General features: G+C 45.2%; 1 protein-coding gene across 2 annotated transcripts in view; it reads left to right on the top strand.

Moving 5' to 3' along the window:
* The window catches only part of RBPJ (recombination signal binding protein for immunoglobulin kappa J region), a 79246-nt gene that overhangs the window by 48745 nt on the left and 16528 nt on the right, over positions 1 to 13973 (top strand). For both annotated transcript variants that reach the window (XM_040420558.1, XM_040420557.1), the window contains exons 2-4: positions 2305 to 2343; positions 6979 to 7074; positions 13612 to 13777. In XM_040420558.1, coding sequence (XP_040276492.1) covers positions 2305 to 2343; positions 6979 to 7074; positions 13612 to 13777 — 301 coding nt within the window. The remainder of the gene's footprint in view (positions 1 to 2304; positions 2344 to 6978; positions 7075 to 13611; positions 13778 to 13973) is intronic.

The following is a 13973-nucleotide window of genomic DNA, read 5'->3' as shown; positions in this document are numbered from 1 at the left end:
TGTGAGAGGTGTCGGGGCCCAGCAGATGATAAGCCATCAGTATGAAACATTTGGAATACCCCTTTAAGGTGGGCCTGACGATCATTTATTGTACATACATGGTGGTGTCCTGACTTTAAAAGAAATTTGAACAGGTCTGAAAATAAAATCAAACAATTTATTGAAACAAAAGCTAACAGTGGTGGGTATACCCCCACAAGATGTCAGTGTCTCAGTCACTCGTCAGGTGGCCTTCAGCATCAATTACAGCTGGACAACAACGTCTCCTGCTGTTCACAAGTCAATGTATTGTCTTGGGATTCATGTCTGGAGAAAGTGCAGGCCACTCCAGTTAAGGTCCCCCAGTCTTCAGCAGCCATTCCCTAATGTGACCATGATGAAGATGAAATTAGGCCTGTGTTCATGTAGAGACACGACGACTGGATTAATGATGATCTTCAAGTAGTATGGGCTTGTCACTAGACCATTCACATAGTGTAGGGCAGTTCTGTAGTGACTAGACACACCTGCCCACACTGTAACACCACTGCCACCAAAGGCTCATCTGGTGACAACAGTGACTGATGCATAGTGTTCTCCTTGACGTCTCCAATATCATTGGTGGCCATCATTTCTGCTCAGCGTGAATCAACTTTCATCAGTGAACAGTACCGAGGCCCACCGGTCCCTCCTTCAGGGTGGATGCTCCCTGGCCCATGCAAGATCATGACGCCTGTGCCTGGTGGTGTGGTCAGGTCCCGTTGCAGGTCATCTAGCACGCAGACCATGCTGATGTAAACGGTTTTAAATGGTCTGACGTGGCACTTGGTTCCTCTCACCTCCCTTAAATGTGCCTGGAGTTGTGTGGCATTCATTGTCCAGTTCCACAAGGCATTGTTCACAATGTAGAAATCACAAGGCGACCACGGCACTCTGTCTAAGTTTGGTAGATTTAGGGTGCGCGTCTAGGTGCGTTCCTGGCTCCACCTCTTGGAACTGATAGGTAATAGAGTAATTTTAGACAGCACTCCAGTATTAGATTAATGCTTTTTTATTTTTTGCCGGACATAGAGGTCCTTTTTGGGACTGAATTGAAGCAACGTTTCGGGCAGATTACATGCCCTTCATCAGGCTAGTTGCGTGAGCGGATTCGCGGCGGGCCGGCATTGTTCACAATGAAGTGGTCATCAGTGTGGGATGTGGCAAAAGGGTGTCCACTTCTATGCCTTTCTGTGACTCTTCCAGTCTCTCTGTATCTCTGTTGCTGACGACCGTATGTGACACTCTAAGCTCAGGGGCCACTTCCGTCTGAGAACATCCTGCTTAAGCCTTGCAATGGCGAGGTACTGTTGATTTAATTGTTAGGTGTCGTCTTGGTCCCATGGTGTCAAAATGTGAACAGCATAAGGAGGACATTTTTGGGTGATTTATGGATCAAACATCTGTTGTGAATTTTTCTGTTAAGCTCCTTGTTAGAGAACAGCAAGTTGTGCAAAAAGTACTGAAACATTGAATATTTGGACAAGTGCATGCAAAAGTTTAGAGAAGGTCACATTAAGGCCCCTTTCACGCGAGTGAGTTTTCCCGCACGGGAGAAATGCACAACGTGAACACAGCACCCGCACTGAATCCTGACCCATTCATTTCAATGGGCCTGTGTACATGAGCGTTTATTTTTTTACGCATCAGTTCTGCGCAACTGCATGAACAGCATGAAAAGCATGAAAATCGCAGCATGCTCTATATTCTGCGTTTTTCACGCAGCCCTGGTCCCATAGAAGTGAATGGGGCTTCAGTGAAAAACGCATTGCATCCGGACCAAATCCGTCACGCTCGTGTGAAAGATGCCTAAATTCACCTGTAAAGATTAGAGTGCAGATTAGGTTCATCCTGAAATTTCATCCACAAGCCAAATATTCCTAACGTTTTGTCAGTAGTGTCTATGTGAGTGTGTGTGTGTATTCTACATACATTCAGAGAGACTGGCTCTCTGCTGACAGTATAGTCTCTTGCAAATGGAGAGAGGTAGCGGCTGCTTAATTTTATGGCACACTTTCTGTAAAGTCCGTCCAATAAAGGATTGACTGGAGATGCTGCCGCTACCTCTCTCCATTTGCTATACAGTCGACTGCTGAGGATCTGCGGTCGTGGTTCGGCTGTTGCATTACCGGGGTGGCCATTTACGTCCGTGGGTGCTTCTCTACAAACACTTATTTAGTATAGTCTCTTGGTGATTTCTCTGCAGTGTTCTTCATCTTTACTGGACCTTTTGATGAGATATATATATTTTCTGCTATTAATGGATATTTTTCTTTTTGCTTACAGGAAGTTTGGGGAGCGGCCTCAACCCAAACGCCTCACAAGGTAAACCTCATGTACTGTTTCCTATTTGCCTGATATACCTTGAAGCTTATAAACCTTGATAAGATCACAGGTGTTGATGCATGTGAAGCATGAGACTTTTTTTCTTTTCACACGTTGCTCTATTGCCACCCATGTTTTTCTGCTCCATAATGTGTGGTTTGTAGTAAACCATGACGGCCAGACTTGCAGACAATTTTTCTAATGGCAGTCTATGGTGTCGCACTGCAACATACTGCGACGCAACAGTCGCAGAAAATCCATTCGAGATGGATTTTTCTGCGACTGTTGCGTCGCAGTCGCAGCATGTTGCAGTGCGACACCATAGACTGCCATTATAAAAATTGTCGTGCGACATTAGTGCAACAAAATGTTGCAGTGTAGTTGTGCCCTATCTGTCGCGCGACAAATGTCGTCGTGTAGACGTAGCCTAATGCTACAATGGCAGCTACCCTGAGGCCCATTTACACAGACAGATCATCGGGTCACCTATCTGGAACAAATGCTCTTTCCCGATTGCCGGCTGACCTAATCGGCTATGCAGCACATGGCCTTGTGTAAATGGGGATTTGCTGCTGTCAAGCAATCAAACTGTGTGGAGACTGATGTCCATCCCCATACAGCAGAGATTATTTCCACATGCATATGCAGCTATCGAGCTGCAGTGATAAACGTTAATGAACATTCATTATTGGCCCTTCAAGGTCCGTTACATTTAATTTCCTGGCCTTATGATGCGCTAAGATGTCTTGTATCTGTGCTTTGCCAGAGCAGCATTCCATTCCATAGGAAACAGTCAGAAACCAGTACAGTTCACTGCCGATTGGGATGGGCCAACCCCTTTAAGTTGTGCACCATACATTGGGGCCATATCCCTAGGATATACCCCCAATGTCTGATAGGCACTGGTCCTGCACCCATCTCAAGAACGGAACCTGCAAAAGTGAAGGTCCGCTCTCCTTCACTTTTGCTGGCTTTTTAGCGATAGGTGCGGGTCTCAGAGGTGGGAACGGCACCTATCAAACATTGGGGGTATATCCTAGCCATATGTCCACAAGCCCAATGTATGAGATGGGCCAACCCCTTTAATGGAGACGTCTTGTCCTGTATTTTTTTTATTTTATTTTTATTTTTTTCTGCATCAGTGGAGGTCCAGTGACTTACTCCATAGATGTCTTAACCTTGCAGTCATGTAAATGATATGTATAGTTTTAACTTTAAAATCACGTTTTTATGTAAAAAATAATACATGGTTCATGGTTTCCTATAAAAATACAAGGCATACACAAAATGCCATTAAGACACCAAATTTTAGAACACCAAGGCAGGTTTTGTTTTACTTTTTATGCCAGGAAGGGCTCTTTCACACGAACGTGCCCCTTGCAGGAATCGCGCTCTGGGTGAGAGAGAATCCGTGTTCTGGACTACAGAAGCGCAGGGCATTATCATGATTGATAATGCTGTGTGACCTTTCTGTAACGGGGGAATCATACTGACATAAAGCTGTCAGTATGATTCTGTTACAGAAAGGTCAGGCAGAGGCAAACAGCGGTATCCATCATGATAACGCCGTGCACTTCTGTACTGCAGACCACATGATCCCTCTCTCAGATGAAGCGTTATTCTCGCAAGGGACACGTTCGTCTGAAAGAACCCTAAGGCCCCTTTCACACGGGGCGAGTATTCCGCGCGGATGCGATGCGTGAGTTGAACGCATTGCACCCGCACTGAATACCGACCCGTTAATTTCTATGGGGCTGTTCACATGAGTGGTGATTTTCACGCAACGCAGGCCCCATAGAAGTTAATGGGGTTGTGTGAAAATCGCAAGCATCCGCAAGCAAGTGCGGTTGCTAGGAGACGATCGGGATGGAGACCCGATCATTATTATTTTCCCTTATAATATGGTTATAAGGGAAAATAATAGCATTCTGAATACAGAATGCATAGTACAATAGCGCTGGAGGGGTTAAAAAATAATATTTTAACTCTCCTTAATCCACTTGCTCGCGCAGCCTGGCATCTCCTTCTGTCTCCTTTGCTGAACAGGACCTGTGGTGACGTCACTCCGGTCATCACATGATCTTTTACCATGGTGATGGATCATGTGATGACCAGAGTGATGTCACCACAGGTCCTGTTCAGCAAAGGAGACAGAAGGAGATGCCGGGCTGCGCGAGCAAGTGGATTAAGGCGAGTTAAATTTTTTTATTTATTTTTTTAACCCCTCCAGCGCTATTTTACTATGCATTCTGTATCCAGAATGCTATTATTTTCCCTTATAACCATGTTATAAGGGAAAATAATACAATCTACAGAACACCGATCCCAAGCCCGAACTTCTGTGAAGAAGTACGGGTACCAAACATGCGTGATTTTTCTCACGCTAGTGCAAAACGCATTACAATGTTTTGCACTCGCGCTGAAAAATCGCGTGTGTTCCCTCAACGCCCCAGCACATTTTCCCGCAACGCCCTTCTGACAGAGGCCTAAGAGTTGCTGTGGTCCATATGGCTGCTGTAAAACAAATCTGTGAATGCTGTTTAAAGGGGTTCTCTGGAAATGTTACCAATATGACCTAAGCAACATGCCCTAGAATGTGATTAGAACAGGTTACCTCCACTTATGCAGCTGCACAGGCGGGGTGAGGGGGGCCGTGCCTCGTCACACTGCACTACAGTGGACCAGCTTAGTATTGCAAAATTGACCGTGTCGATATTGGGCCGAACAGGGCATCGAAGTATCAAAAACGTATTGATATTTTGATGCCTGGCTCAACCCTACCTGACAGCATACTGCAGAATTGCCCCAGTACTACCTATTTCAGTGCCGGAACTCTCCAATAGGTAGTCATTGTATGATCCTCTGTCATGGCTGAGCAGGATTGCATCCTCCATGCCGTTCCTGTGAGTCTGCTCAGTTATGACAGAGGATTGCTTCATTACTATGTGTTGTAGAACAGGGTTCCTATACTCCAATAGGTAGTAATGGAGCAATTGTACATAAGATATACGGTCAGGCTGAGCAGCCTAACAGCGCACCTCATCAATGTGAAGTGAATGCAGCACCGACATGCAGAGTAGTGAGGCTAAGCACCTATAAAAGTGGAGGTAACCTGTCCTGATCACGTTCTACGTATGGATGCTGGTGGCCGTGCTGATAACAATTTCAGAGAATCCCTTTAAGAGCATATCGGGCAAGATTTCCGCCCCCAAAATCCTGTACAAAACATAGAAAATAAAAAATGTCTTATCAGAAAATTAAAACAGATTGCAAAAATATAACCCATATATATTATTTCTGTGTTCAGAACTGGTCTTTTTTGTCGTGCGCCTTGGTGTCTGAAACTTTGCCTCCTGCCAGATGTTGCTTTTTATGTGACATGTCTCACATTGACAATAATACCGAAAGTTTTTGTGGTGTCGGTGCATAGGCTTCATCACATGCCTGTCAGACTTTCTGTAAGATGCACCAAGATCTTCCACCATGCCTACCTGACCAAAAAAGAATGATAAACAATAACGTTTTTCTTCTTAGTCATTTCCGGGTGTCTTTTTGTCCGTGTAAGAACCGCGAGCCGCCCGTGACCATTTATTAAGCCCAATCTATTATGCCGTTTACAAAACTAGTACGTGCCTCTGACAAAGCATCCTATGGCGTCTAACCTTCATTCACTTCCACTGCGCAAGCCAATTATTATTTTTTTTTTTTAGCTTTGACATTAATAGACCATTGGCCAATATCCTATAAAGCAGACCAACTTCCCAAAAATGTATATCTAATATTTTGTTTGGTTGCTATGTGTATGTGGTTGCCATTTCCTATTGATTTTGTTTCGCAACTTCTGCCTGATTCAATAGGGCATGGTAGTGCAGAGGGGAACTAAGATATTTTATTCTTCATGTACCATGGAGTCATATCCCTAAACGCGGGCTATAGTTCAGCGTCCCTATTAGCAGTGCTCGTGCAGCCTGTGCCCACTCTAGTAAGTGAGCTGTAGTGAGACTCGCACCATGTAGTCTTTTTCCTCAATTGTGATGCAGCCCCCTCCTGAAACTTACAGGCTGGGGATGATTCAACCCTAGAGTAAATGTCCGCTCTTAAACGGCTTAATATGTTCAATCCATGGAGTTCAGGGTTTTCTTCGACTATATTCAATGCCATTATTTGCTCACAGTTGGGATCTGGCTGTCCTCCAAAACTTAATAGTTCGAGGGCCAGCATATGTGTGCCCCAAAACGGTAGGTGTAGAGAGCACAAGATGACAGGGTTTCCTGGTGCTCCTCTGCTCACAATTTGCTTTCTCACAAGTAACCACTGTGAAGAAGAGCTGCTAGCCAGAGCAGTGGAGTCACCGTGTACTTTGTGGTGATCGATGTGAGAAGATGTGTATTTAGGTGAGAACTTTCTGAGCCACAAAGTTGAGCAGAAGAACACGAGCATGTGTCCTGGAGCCTTCAGCAACACGAGGTGGTGGTTGTAGAAACCACAGTGAAGATGTACAGATTGCATCTCCTCATACAGTGTGGTAACCACAGATCACTCTTTATCGTCCTGGTCAAACCTCTCACAGAAAAACCCATCACCTGCAGCAACCTTGGACTTCTAAACGCTGACCAATTTGTTCTTGTGTTTCAGGGAAGCAATGCGGAACTATTTAAAAGAGCGAGGCGATCAGACCGTTCTCATACTCCATGCAAAAGTTGCACAGAAGTCTTATGGCAATGAGAAGAGGTTAGTATTGTTCCATGTTTTTATCCAGGTTCTCAAAGCAGCTAGAAAGCCAAAAAAGGACATGCGTGATTAGTGAGAGATGGTGAACATCTAGTAGTAGTGTTTTCTCTCTCCTGCAAATCAGGGACACCTCCCATATACTGTAATGGAGCGAGTTGAATTGAGTCAACCCCTATTCACATGGCTACTTCTGAGCTGTATATACCTGGAGTGGAGAGGCACTGCAAAGAGCAGCTCCAAAGGAGTCACTGTAGCCATGTTCTACATTTACACTGGGCAACATGTAGTTCTTCTTACGTGTCCTTCAGCAGTTTTAGGTGCCAGATCCACAGCGATCAGCTGATCACCACCAGGTCCTACAATATACTACATGTCTAAGATTTCCATTGTGCTAAAAGCTGCTGGGACCACTTTACTGGCCTTTCTTGGGGTGATGATGAGGGTGCAGGTCTTCCACTCTTGGGGTGTTAGTCGCCCTCTCTTGTGGTGATAATGAGGGTAGGGGGTCTTCCTCTCGTGGGGTGTAATGAGGGTGTGGGTCTCCCTTTCGTGGGATGGTTATGGATACGGGTCCCCCTCTCCCGGGGTGGTAATGAGGTTGTGGATCTCTTTCTCTTGTGGGTGGTATTGAGGGTACAAGTCTCCCTCTCTTGGGGGTGGTATTGAGGGTGTGGGTCTCCCTCTCTTGGGATGGTAATGAGGGTACAGGCCTCCCTCTCCCGGGGTGGTAGTGAGCGTGTGCATCTTTCTGTTGGGGTGGTAATGAGAGTACAGGTCTAACTCTGACCCGTACGGCTGATCTTGCCGTCGTATTAGGAGACCATCTCCAATATGACCTCTGTATTCAGCTATATATTATTATATGGATGTAATACTGCTCATTTAATCTTCATGTAGTGGGGGAACGTTACTAAATGCTGGTGTAATTTGTGGCAAAAAACATTATTTGTGTCAATATATCGAGTCATTCAACAAGAGATCATGGATTCATAGGAAAAGATTTGGACTACCATGAAGGGGGCATGGTTTAGGATGCAAATACACACACCAAACATGTACCAACATTTTGACACATGATTCTGTCATAAAGTAAAACAACTAATAGGCACTAATTAATCATCCAGCATCAGGCACTATGTTAAACCTGGCTCAGTTTAAAGAGGACCTGTCACCACTCCTGACATGTCTGTTTTAATAGCTTCATGCATTCCTCATGTGACAACAATTCTGGATCATCTATTCTTATGACTCTATGTTGTGCCATTACTTTATTATTTATACTAGAAGGTATGAATGAATTACTAGCAGTCTGCAGTAAGGGTACAGAGGGGAGGTAACCAGTTGGGGGGGAGGGGGTCCCTGCACAGTCTCATTCTATCCAATCAGTGCTGCCATTTTCAGACTGAGCAGGTACACCCCCCCTAACTGGTTACCTCCCCTCTGTACCCTTACTGCAGACCGCTAGCAGTTAATTCATAACTTCTAGTAGAAATAATAAAGGAACTGTACAACATAGAGCCATAAGATTAGATGATCCAGGATTGTTATTACATGGGGAATGTATGAAGCTATTAAAATGGACATGTCAGGAGTAGTGAAAGGTCCTTTTTGACTGTTTTTAAGAATTTCATTATGATAATATAAAATCTGCCCCAGTGTATAAAAGTTTTGTAGATCTGCATAAATGTACAGCTGTAGTGGTAGAAGATTCATGTACATGGCACCTCCCTATTCATTCTCCGCTTGGAACTGGCAGGGACTTCATCAGGTGGGACAGGGCATCTCCTTCATAAACGGATTTTCCCATAAGGATAACTTATCGACAGAATAGGGCAGGGGTCAGCAGCAGCCTCTGGCACTTCAGCTGTTCTGCAACTACAACTCCCAGAATCCTCCTCTCACTTCTGTGGAAGTTACAAGAACAGCTGAATGGTTGTGCATAATGGGAACTGTAGTTTTACAGCAGCTGGAGTGCCAAAGGTTGCTGAACCATGGAATAGGGGATAAGTGTCTGATCGGTAAGGGTCCAACCACTGGGGCCCCTGCCAATCATGAGAATAGGGGCCCGTGCTCCTGTGGAGTGGCGTGCATGCTGCCTCTCCAATTAGCGTTACAGGGCTTCCAGATAAGTGCTTGTCCTGTGCTGTCTCCAGCAGTCCCAAAGAGTTCAAGGTAGTCGCGAAGCACAAACCCAGATTGTCTTGATTGTTTGGGACCCCTGGGGTCAGACCCCTGCTGCTCAGACACTTACCCCTACCCTGTAGATAGAGGATAAGTTATGTTAATATTACAACCCCTTTAGGCTAGGTCTACACTACGACATTTGTCGCGCGACAATAAGTTGCGCGACAGATGGGGCACAACTACACTGCAACATTTGTCGCGCAACATTTTGTTGCACCAATGTCGCGCGACAATTTTTATAATGGCAGTCTATGGGGTCGTACTGCAACATGCGACATGCTGAGACGTGACAGTCGCAGAAAAATCCATCTCGAATGGTTTTTCTGCCACTGTCGCGTCTCACCATGTTGCAGTGCGACACCATAGACTGCCATTATAAAAATTGTCGCGCGACATTGGTGCAACAAAATGTCACGCGACGAATGTCGTCGTGTAGACCTATCCTTAACATAGGTCTCTGAAGCCTGCACTTATCAGAAACCCATGGCCTATGCTGTGGATATGTAGTGGCACACATGCTCGTTTTTCCAGAAGGACCTCCTGCAGGGGCTCGCCACTCCTGGCCCTATAGGACCCCTGTTAGCCATGGACTGTCTTGAACGTTAGGAAACTCGGCACCCCAACCCCCTGTGATGAAAACTTTTGGCATGTGATGACTGGTTCTCTTTGACTATTTGTACACCTCACAATTTATTGACATGTCGGGATGGTCCTTCTGTAGCTCTGCAGGCCTTCTGGATTGATGTGATCCCCTAGGTGCCGTTTGTGGCCTTTGACCCAAAATCATTGCTCAACCCTTGCCTGGTAATTAAAGGGAATGAAGGCTATTCTGGTTCTGAAATGGTTAACACGGCCCTGCTCTGTGTCTGAGCAGGGTATTTCTTACTAGCGTCACCACTAGGGACTCCAGACATTGCCGGCTGTAAATTCCTCGCCTCTGTCTCATTGAATTCTGGTTTTGTGAGCACAGAGGAGCCGGGAGGCCTCATCTTGTGTTTTGTGTCTGAATTGTAAAACCAGACGGGCGCAATACTGCCGGACTTAACCATTGCATGTGAGAATAGCTGTCTGCCGTGTAGCTGCCCATGGCTTTTTCTGTAGTTGTTTCCCAGCTCTGATTTTGGGCAGCAGGAAAAAAAATGCAGCGGCCGTATGTTACCTGCATCTGAATGAGGCAGTCACCGCGTTTTTGGGATGAGCCGCAGGTTTTGTGCGCATCGCCAGAACTCAACATGTAGACGTGGCTTTACTCCCTGTCGGACAAGACACTTTCAGAATAAGTGCTGTGACACGTGGAGGGAATTTTTTCGAGGTTTTCATTCGTTTTGGTATTTAACCACTAAAATTGCTATTTTTGAAGTCCTAAAATAAGAAAGCAGGATTGATACCTGTTCATATATCTGCAGAGCCGATCCTTTCTTTTAAAGAAGCACTCTGAGATGTTTTTAATTTATTTTGCCTGTATAGTGCAGGTTAGGCTATTAAAGAATAAGATAGAAGCTATGATGTATGCCTTGTGTATTCTTGTTTTATTTGAGGTGTAATTTGTGGGTTATCAGCCATCTTGATTCCATTTCCCCACAGGTATGGTTTTCCTAACTAATCCCTACGACACAGATGAGGGAGGGAGTCTTATTACTCTGCAGTGCTCGAAGGGCAGCCATGACAGACCAGTGACACAGCTGCTATCCCCTCACACTGCATGGTCTTTATGTTCTCCTATGTGATGCAGCTACGACCTCTCTGTCCTGTCATCTCTCCCTCCCGTGTCAGCTTTTACATGCAGGGAGACCAGAGTGAAGCCTACACTGGAGAGTTGGCACACACAGATGGTACAGACAGGCAGTGTGAGTCAGCAGGTTTATATAGCTGCAGCTAATCACTGTATACATTCACCTACTATATATCGGCACCCCTAGTACTTTAGATAGGGGAGACGTTAAATCTTCACCAGAATACAGGGATATACAGAGGAACATCAAGGGGGCGTTGGTGCTTTAGAGTCAGAGCCCAGAGGGATTTGATTGGTGATGATGTCATCCTGTAGTTCACAGGAAGTCAGCCACTGGGGGATAGACAGAGTTCCTGTTTACACATTAGAGCAAGGAGTCAGACCTGAGGACATATGACCAGGTTCTTATAATGAAAAGGTTCAAAATGTAGAACCTGGGTGGGGCCCGCACATATCAGACAATGGGGTCATATCCTAGCGATATGCCCCCATTGTCTATGATGGGCCAACGCCTTTAAGTACATTTATTCTCCGTGAAATAACTCCAGAGCATCTTTTCTTTGGAGTGTGCATTGTCTTTCCTCTGTTATTCCTCCTTGAAATCTATGAACAAGACGGTTTGTTAATAGGACATGTCCCCGAGCACTCTTCTCAGCACTGATTTGCTTTCTCCATACCGTGTCAGCATATTTAAGGTGACCTGGTGGATCTACATTTGGACTATCCGACCAGGGCAATATCTGCACGGGGGTTTCTGTGCGCTCTGTGTGTATGCGTGTTTTTTTGTAAGCTATACGACAGTAAAAAAAAATATACCGCTGTATAAGGCTACTTTCAGACTTGCGTTTGGGGTTCCGCTTGTGAGTTCCGTTTGAAGGCTCTCACAAGCGGCCCCGAACGGATCCGTACAGCCCTAATGCATTCTGATCGGATAAGGATCCGCTCAGAATGCATCAGTTTGGCTCCATTCCGCTCAGCAGGCGGAGCCAAACTGATCCGTCCAGACTTACAATGTAAGTCAATGGGGACGGATCCGTTTGACGTTGACACAATATGGTGCAATTTCAAACTGATCCGTCCCTCATTGACTTTCAATGCAAAGTCAGGACGGATCCGTCTGACTAACAATTAGACTTAGATTTTTTTCAGAAATATAATGCAGACGGATCCGTTCTGAACGGATACCATTGTTTGCATTATAGGTGCGGATCCGTCTGTGCAGATACCAGATGGATCCGCCCCGAACGCAAGTGTGAAAGTAGCCTAAGTTGGCATATTTTCAGATTGTTCCTGGTTTCCGCCCTAGAGGCTGAAATTAGTTTGTGTCTGTAGATCCATGAGCACTTCAAGATAAAACTTTAAAACCTTTGACTCCATATCAGTTATGTTATATTTTGACCTTGACTGTTTAGTTGTTTTCACCTCCTAATAAAACCTAAAAAAAAATGTATGCAAGTGCGCCACCTAGTGGCTATAGGAAAGCGCTACCCACTGACGTGAAATTCTGATGAACTTTTTCTGACTCTTTAGCCAAGTGTTGCAGGGCCACAGGGACTTGTGTAATTTCCTCCTGCTGGAGAATACAGTGTGTGCGGTATGTAATTGTGCTGAGCTCATGCTGAACTGGACTGATGCCGTTTCTTTATTACGCATGTATAGATATAGGTGGTGCCATTCTACAGGGGTATATTCATCTGGCTGTATTTTATTTTTCTGTTCCGAAAAATCCAGAATCTGCGTCAGAAACTCACATGTCCCAAGAACTATCATGTCCCCTTTTTTTTTTGTTTTGTTTCTGCGATGGATTTCAGATCAGTGTGTGGAACAATTGGCGCCATTTTCCCTGCCGGACAGATTTCCATTCAGAAATAATGGGGCAGATTTCCTAATCTTATAGATAGTTTAAGATTAGACAGAACATCACCGCGGCTCAGGCCGGGTGATACATCTGGTGCAGGGATAGGCGCACTACCTATTGCTTGGCTTACTTTAAGATACAATTTTACGGCAGAATTGTGGTGCTTATTAGGCCCTGCTCCCTTACCATGCAGTTGCGCCCTTTTCTAGTAAGCCGCACCCTTTATTGGCGGCATTCACACAACCATAGGTATTTTGAGGTCCGAAAAAAGAAGATCCCCTAAATACAGATGACTTGTTGCATACATTTTATTTATTTAATTTTTTGCAAATCCATTGACTTCAGTGCGTTTTGCAGCCAAGAAAAGCTTATGTTCTATACTTTGTGGAACGGATATGGAAAGCGCACAAGACATCCGTATGTCTGTTCCGCCAAGGATAGAACATGTTCTGTACTTGGCTGCAAAATGCTGTTCACGGATCCAAAGAAGTCAATGGGTCAGCCAAAAAACATACATTAAAACTGTGCTATGGGTGTAATTTACGCCAGAATCTAGGAGCATACGCATTAGTAAATGTGGCCAATGAGGCGGGTTTGCCCACTGATGTAGTTCCCCAAAGCATCCGACCCCACTTTCCAAGACTCAGCAATTCTGTCCAGTCAAGGATATTCCTGCCTCTGCGTCACTACTTGCCAAAGTTTGGACTTGGATCTGATGCGGACTGCCTTTCTGATTATTAACTCTACTTTTAACCCCTTGCAGGTTTTTTTGCCCTCCCCCTTGTGTCTATCTCATGGGTAGCGGATGGAAGAAAAAGAAAGAACAGATGGAGCGAGATGGCTGCTCTGAGCAGGAGTCCCAGCCTTGTGCCTTCATTGGCATCGGGAACAGTGAGCAAGAGATGCAGCAGCTGAACCTGGAAGGAAAGGTAAGTAGTCATAGATGAGAAGACTTTTCGCTCACTCCTTGAGTAGATGTCGGATTCCGTGAGTCTTTTGGCAAAGGACCTGCAGCTCTTTTGACCAGACTGTCTGCATTGGATTGTTCCTCTGTAGTTCCTCCTGTAAGGGTATCAATGTATGGACAATTGGTTGTTACCATTCCCTTTATCAATATGGTATGCA

This window comes from Bufo bufo, chromosome 2, assembly GCF_905171765.1.
Source record: "Bufo bufo chromosome 2, aBufBuf1.1, whole genome shotgun sequence".
Classification (NCBI taxonomy): domain Eukaryota; kingdom Metazoa; phylum Chordata; class Amphibia; order Anura; family Bufonidae; genus Bufo; species Bufo bufo.
The sequence above is the reverse complement of the archived record's forward strand: the minus strand, read 5'-3'. Positions and strand labels throughout refer to the sequence as shown.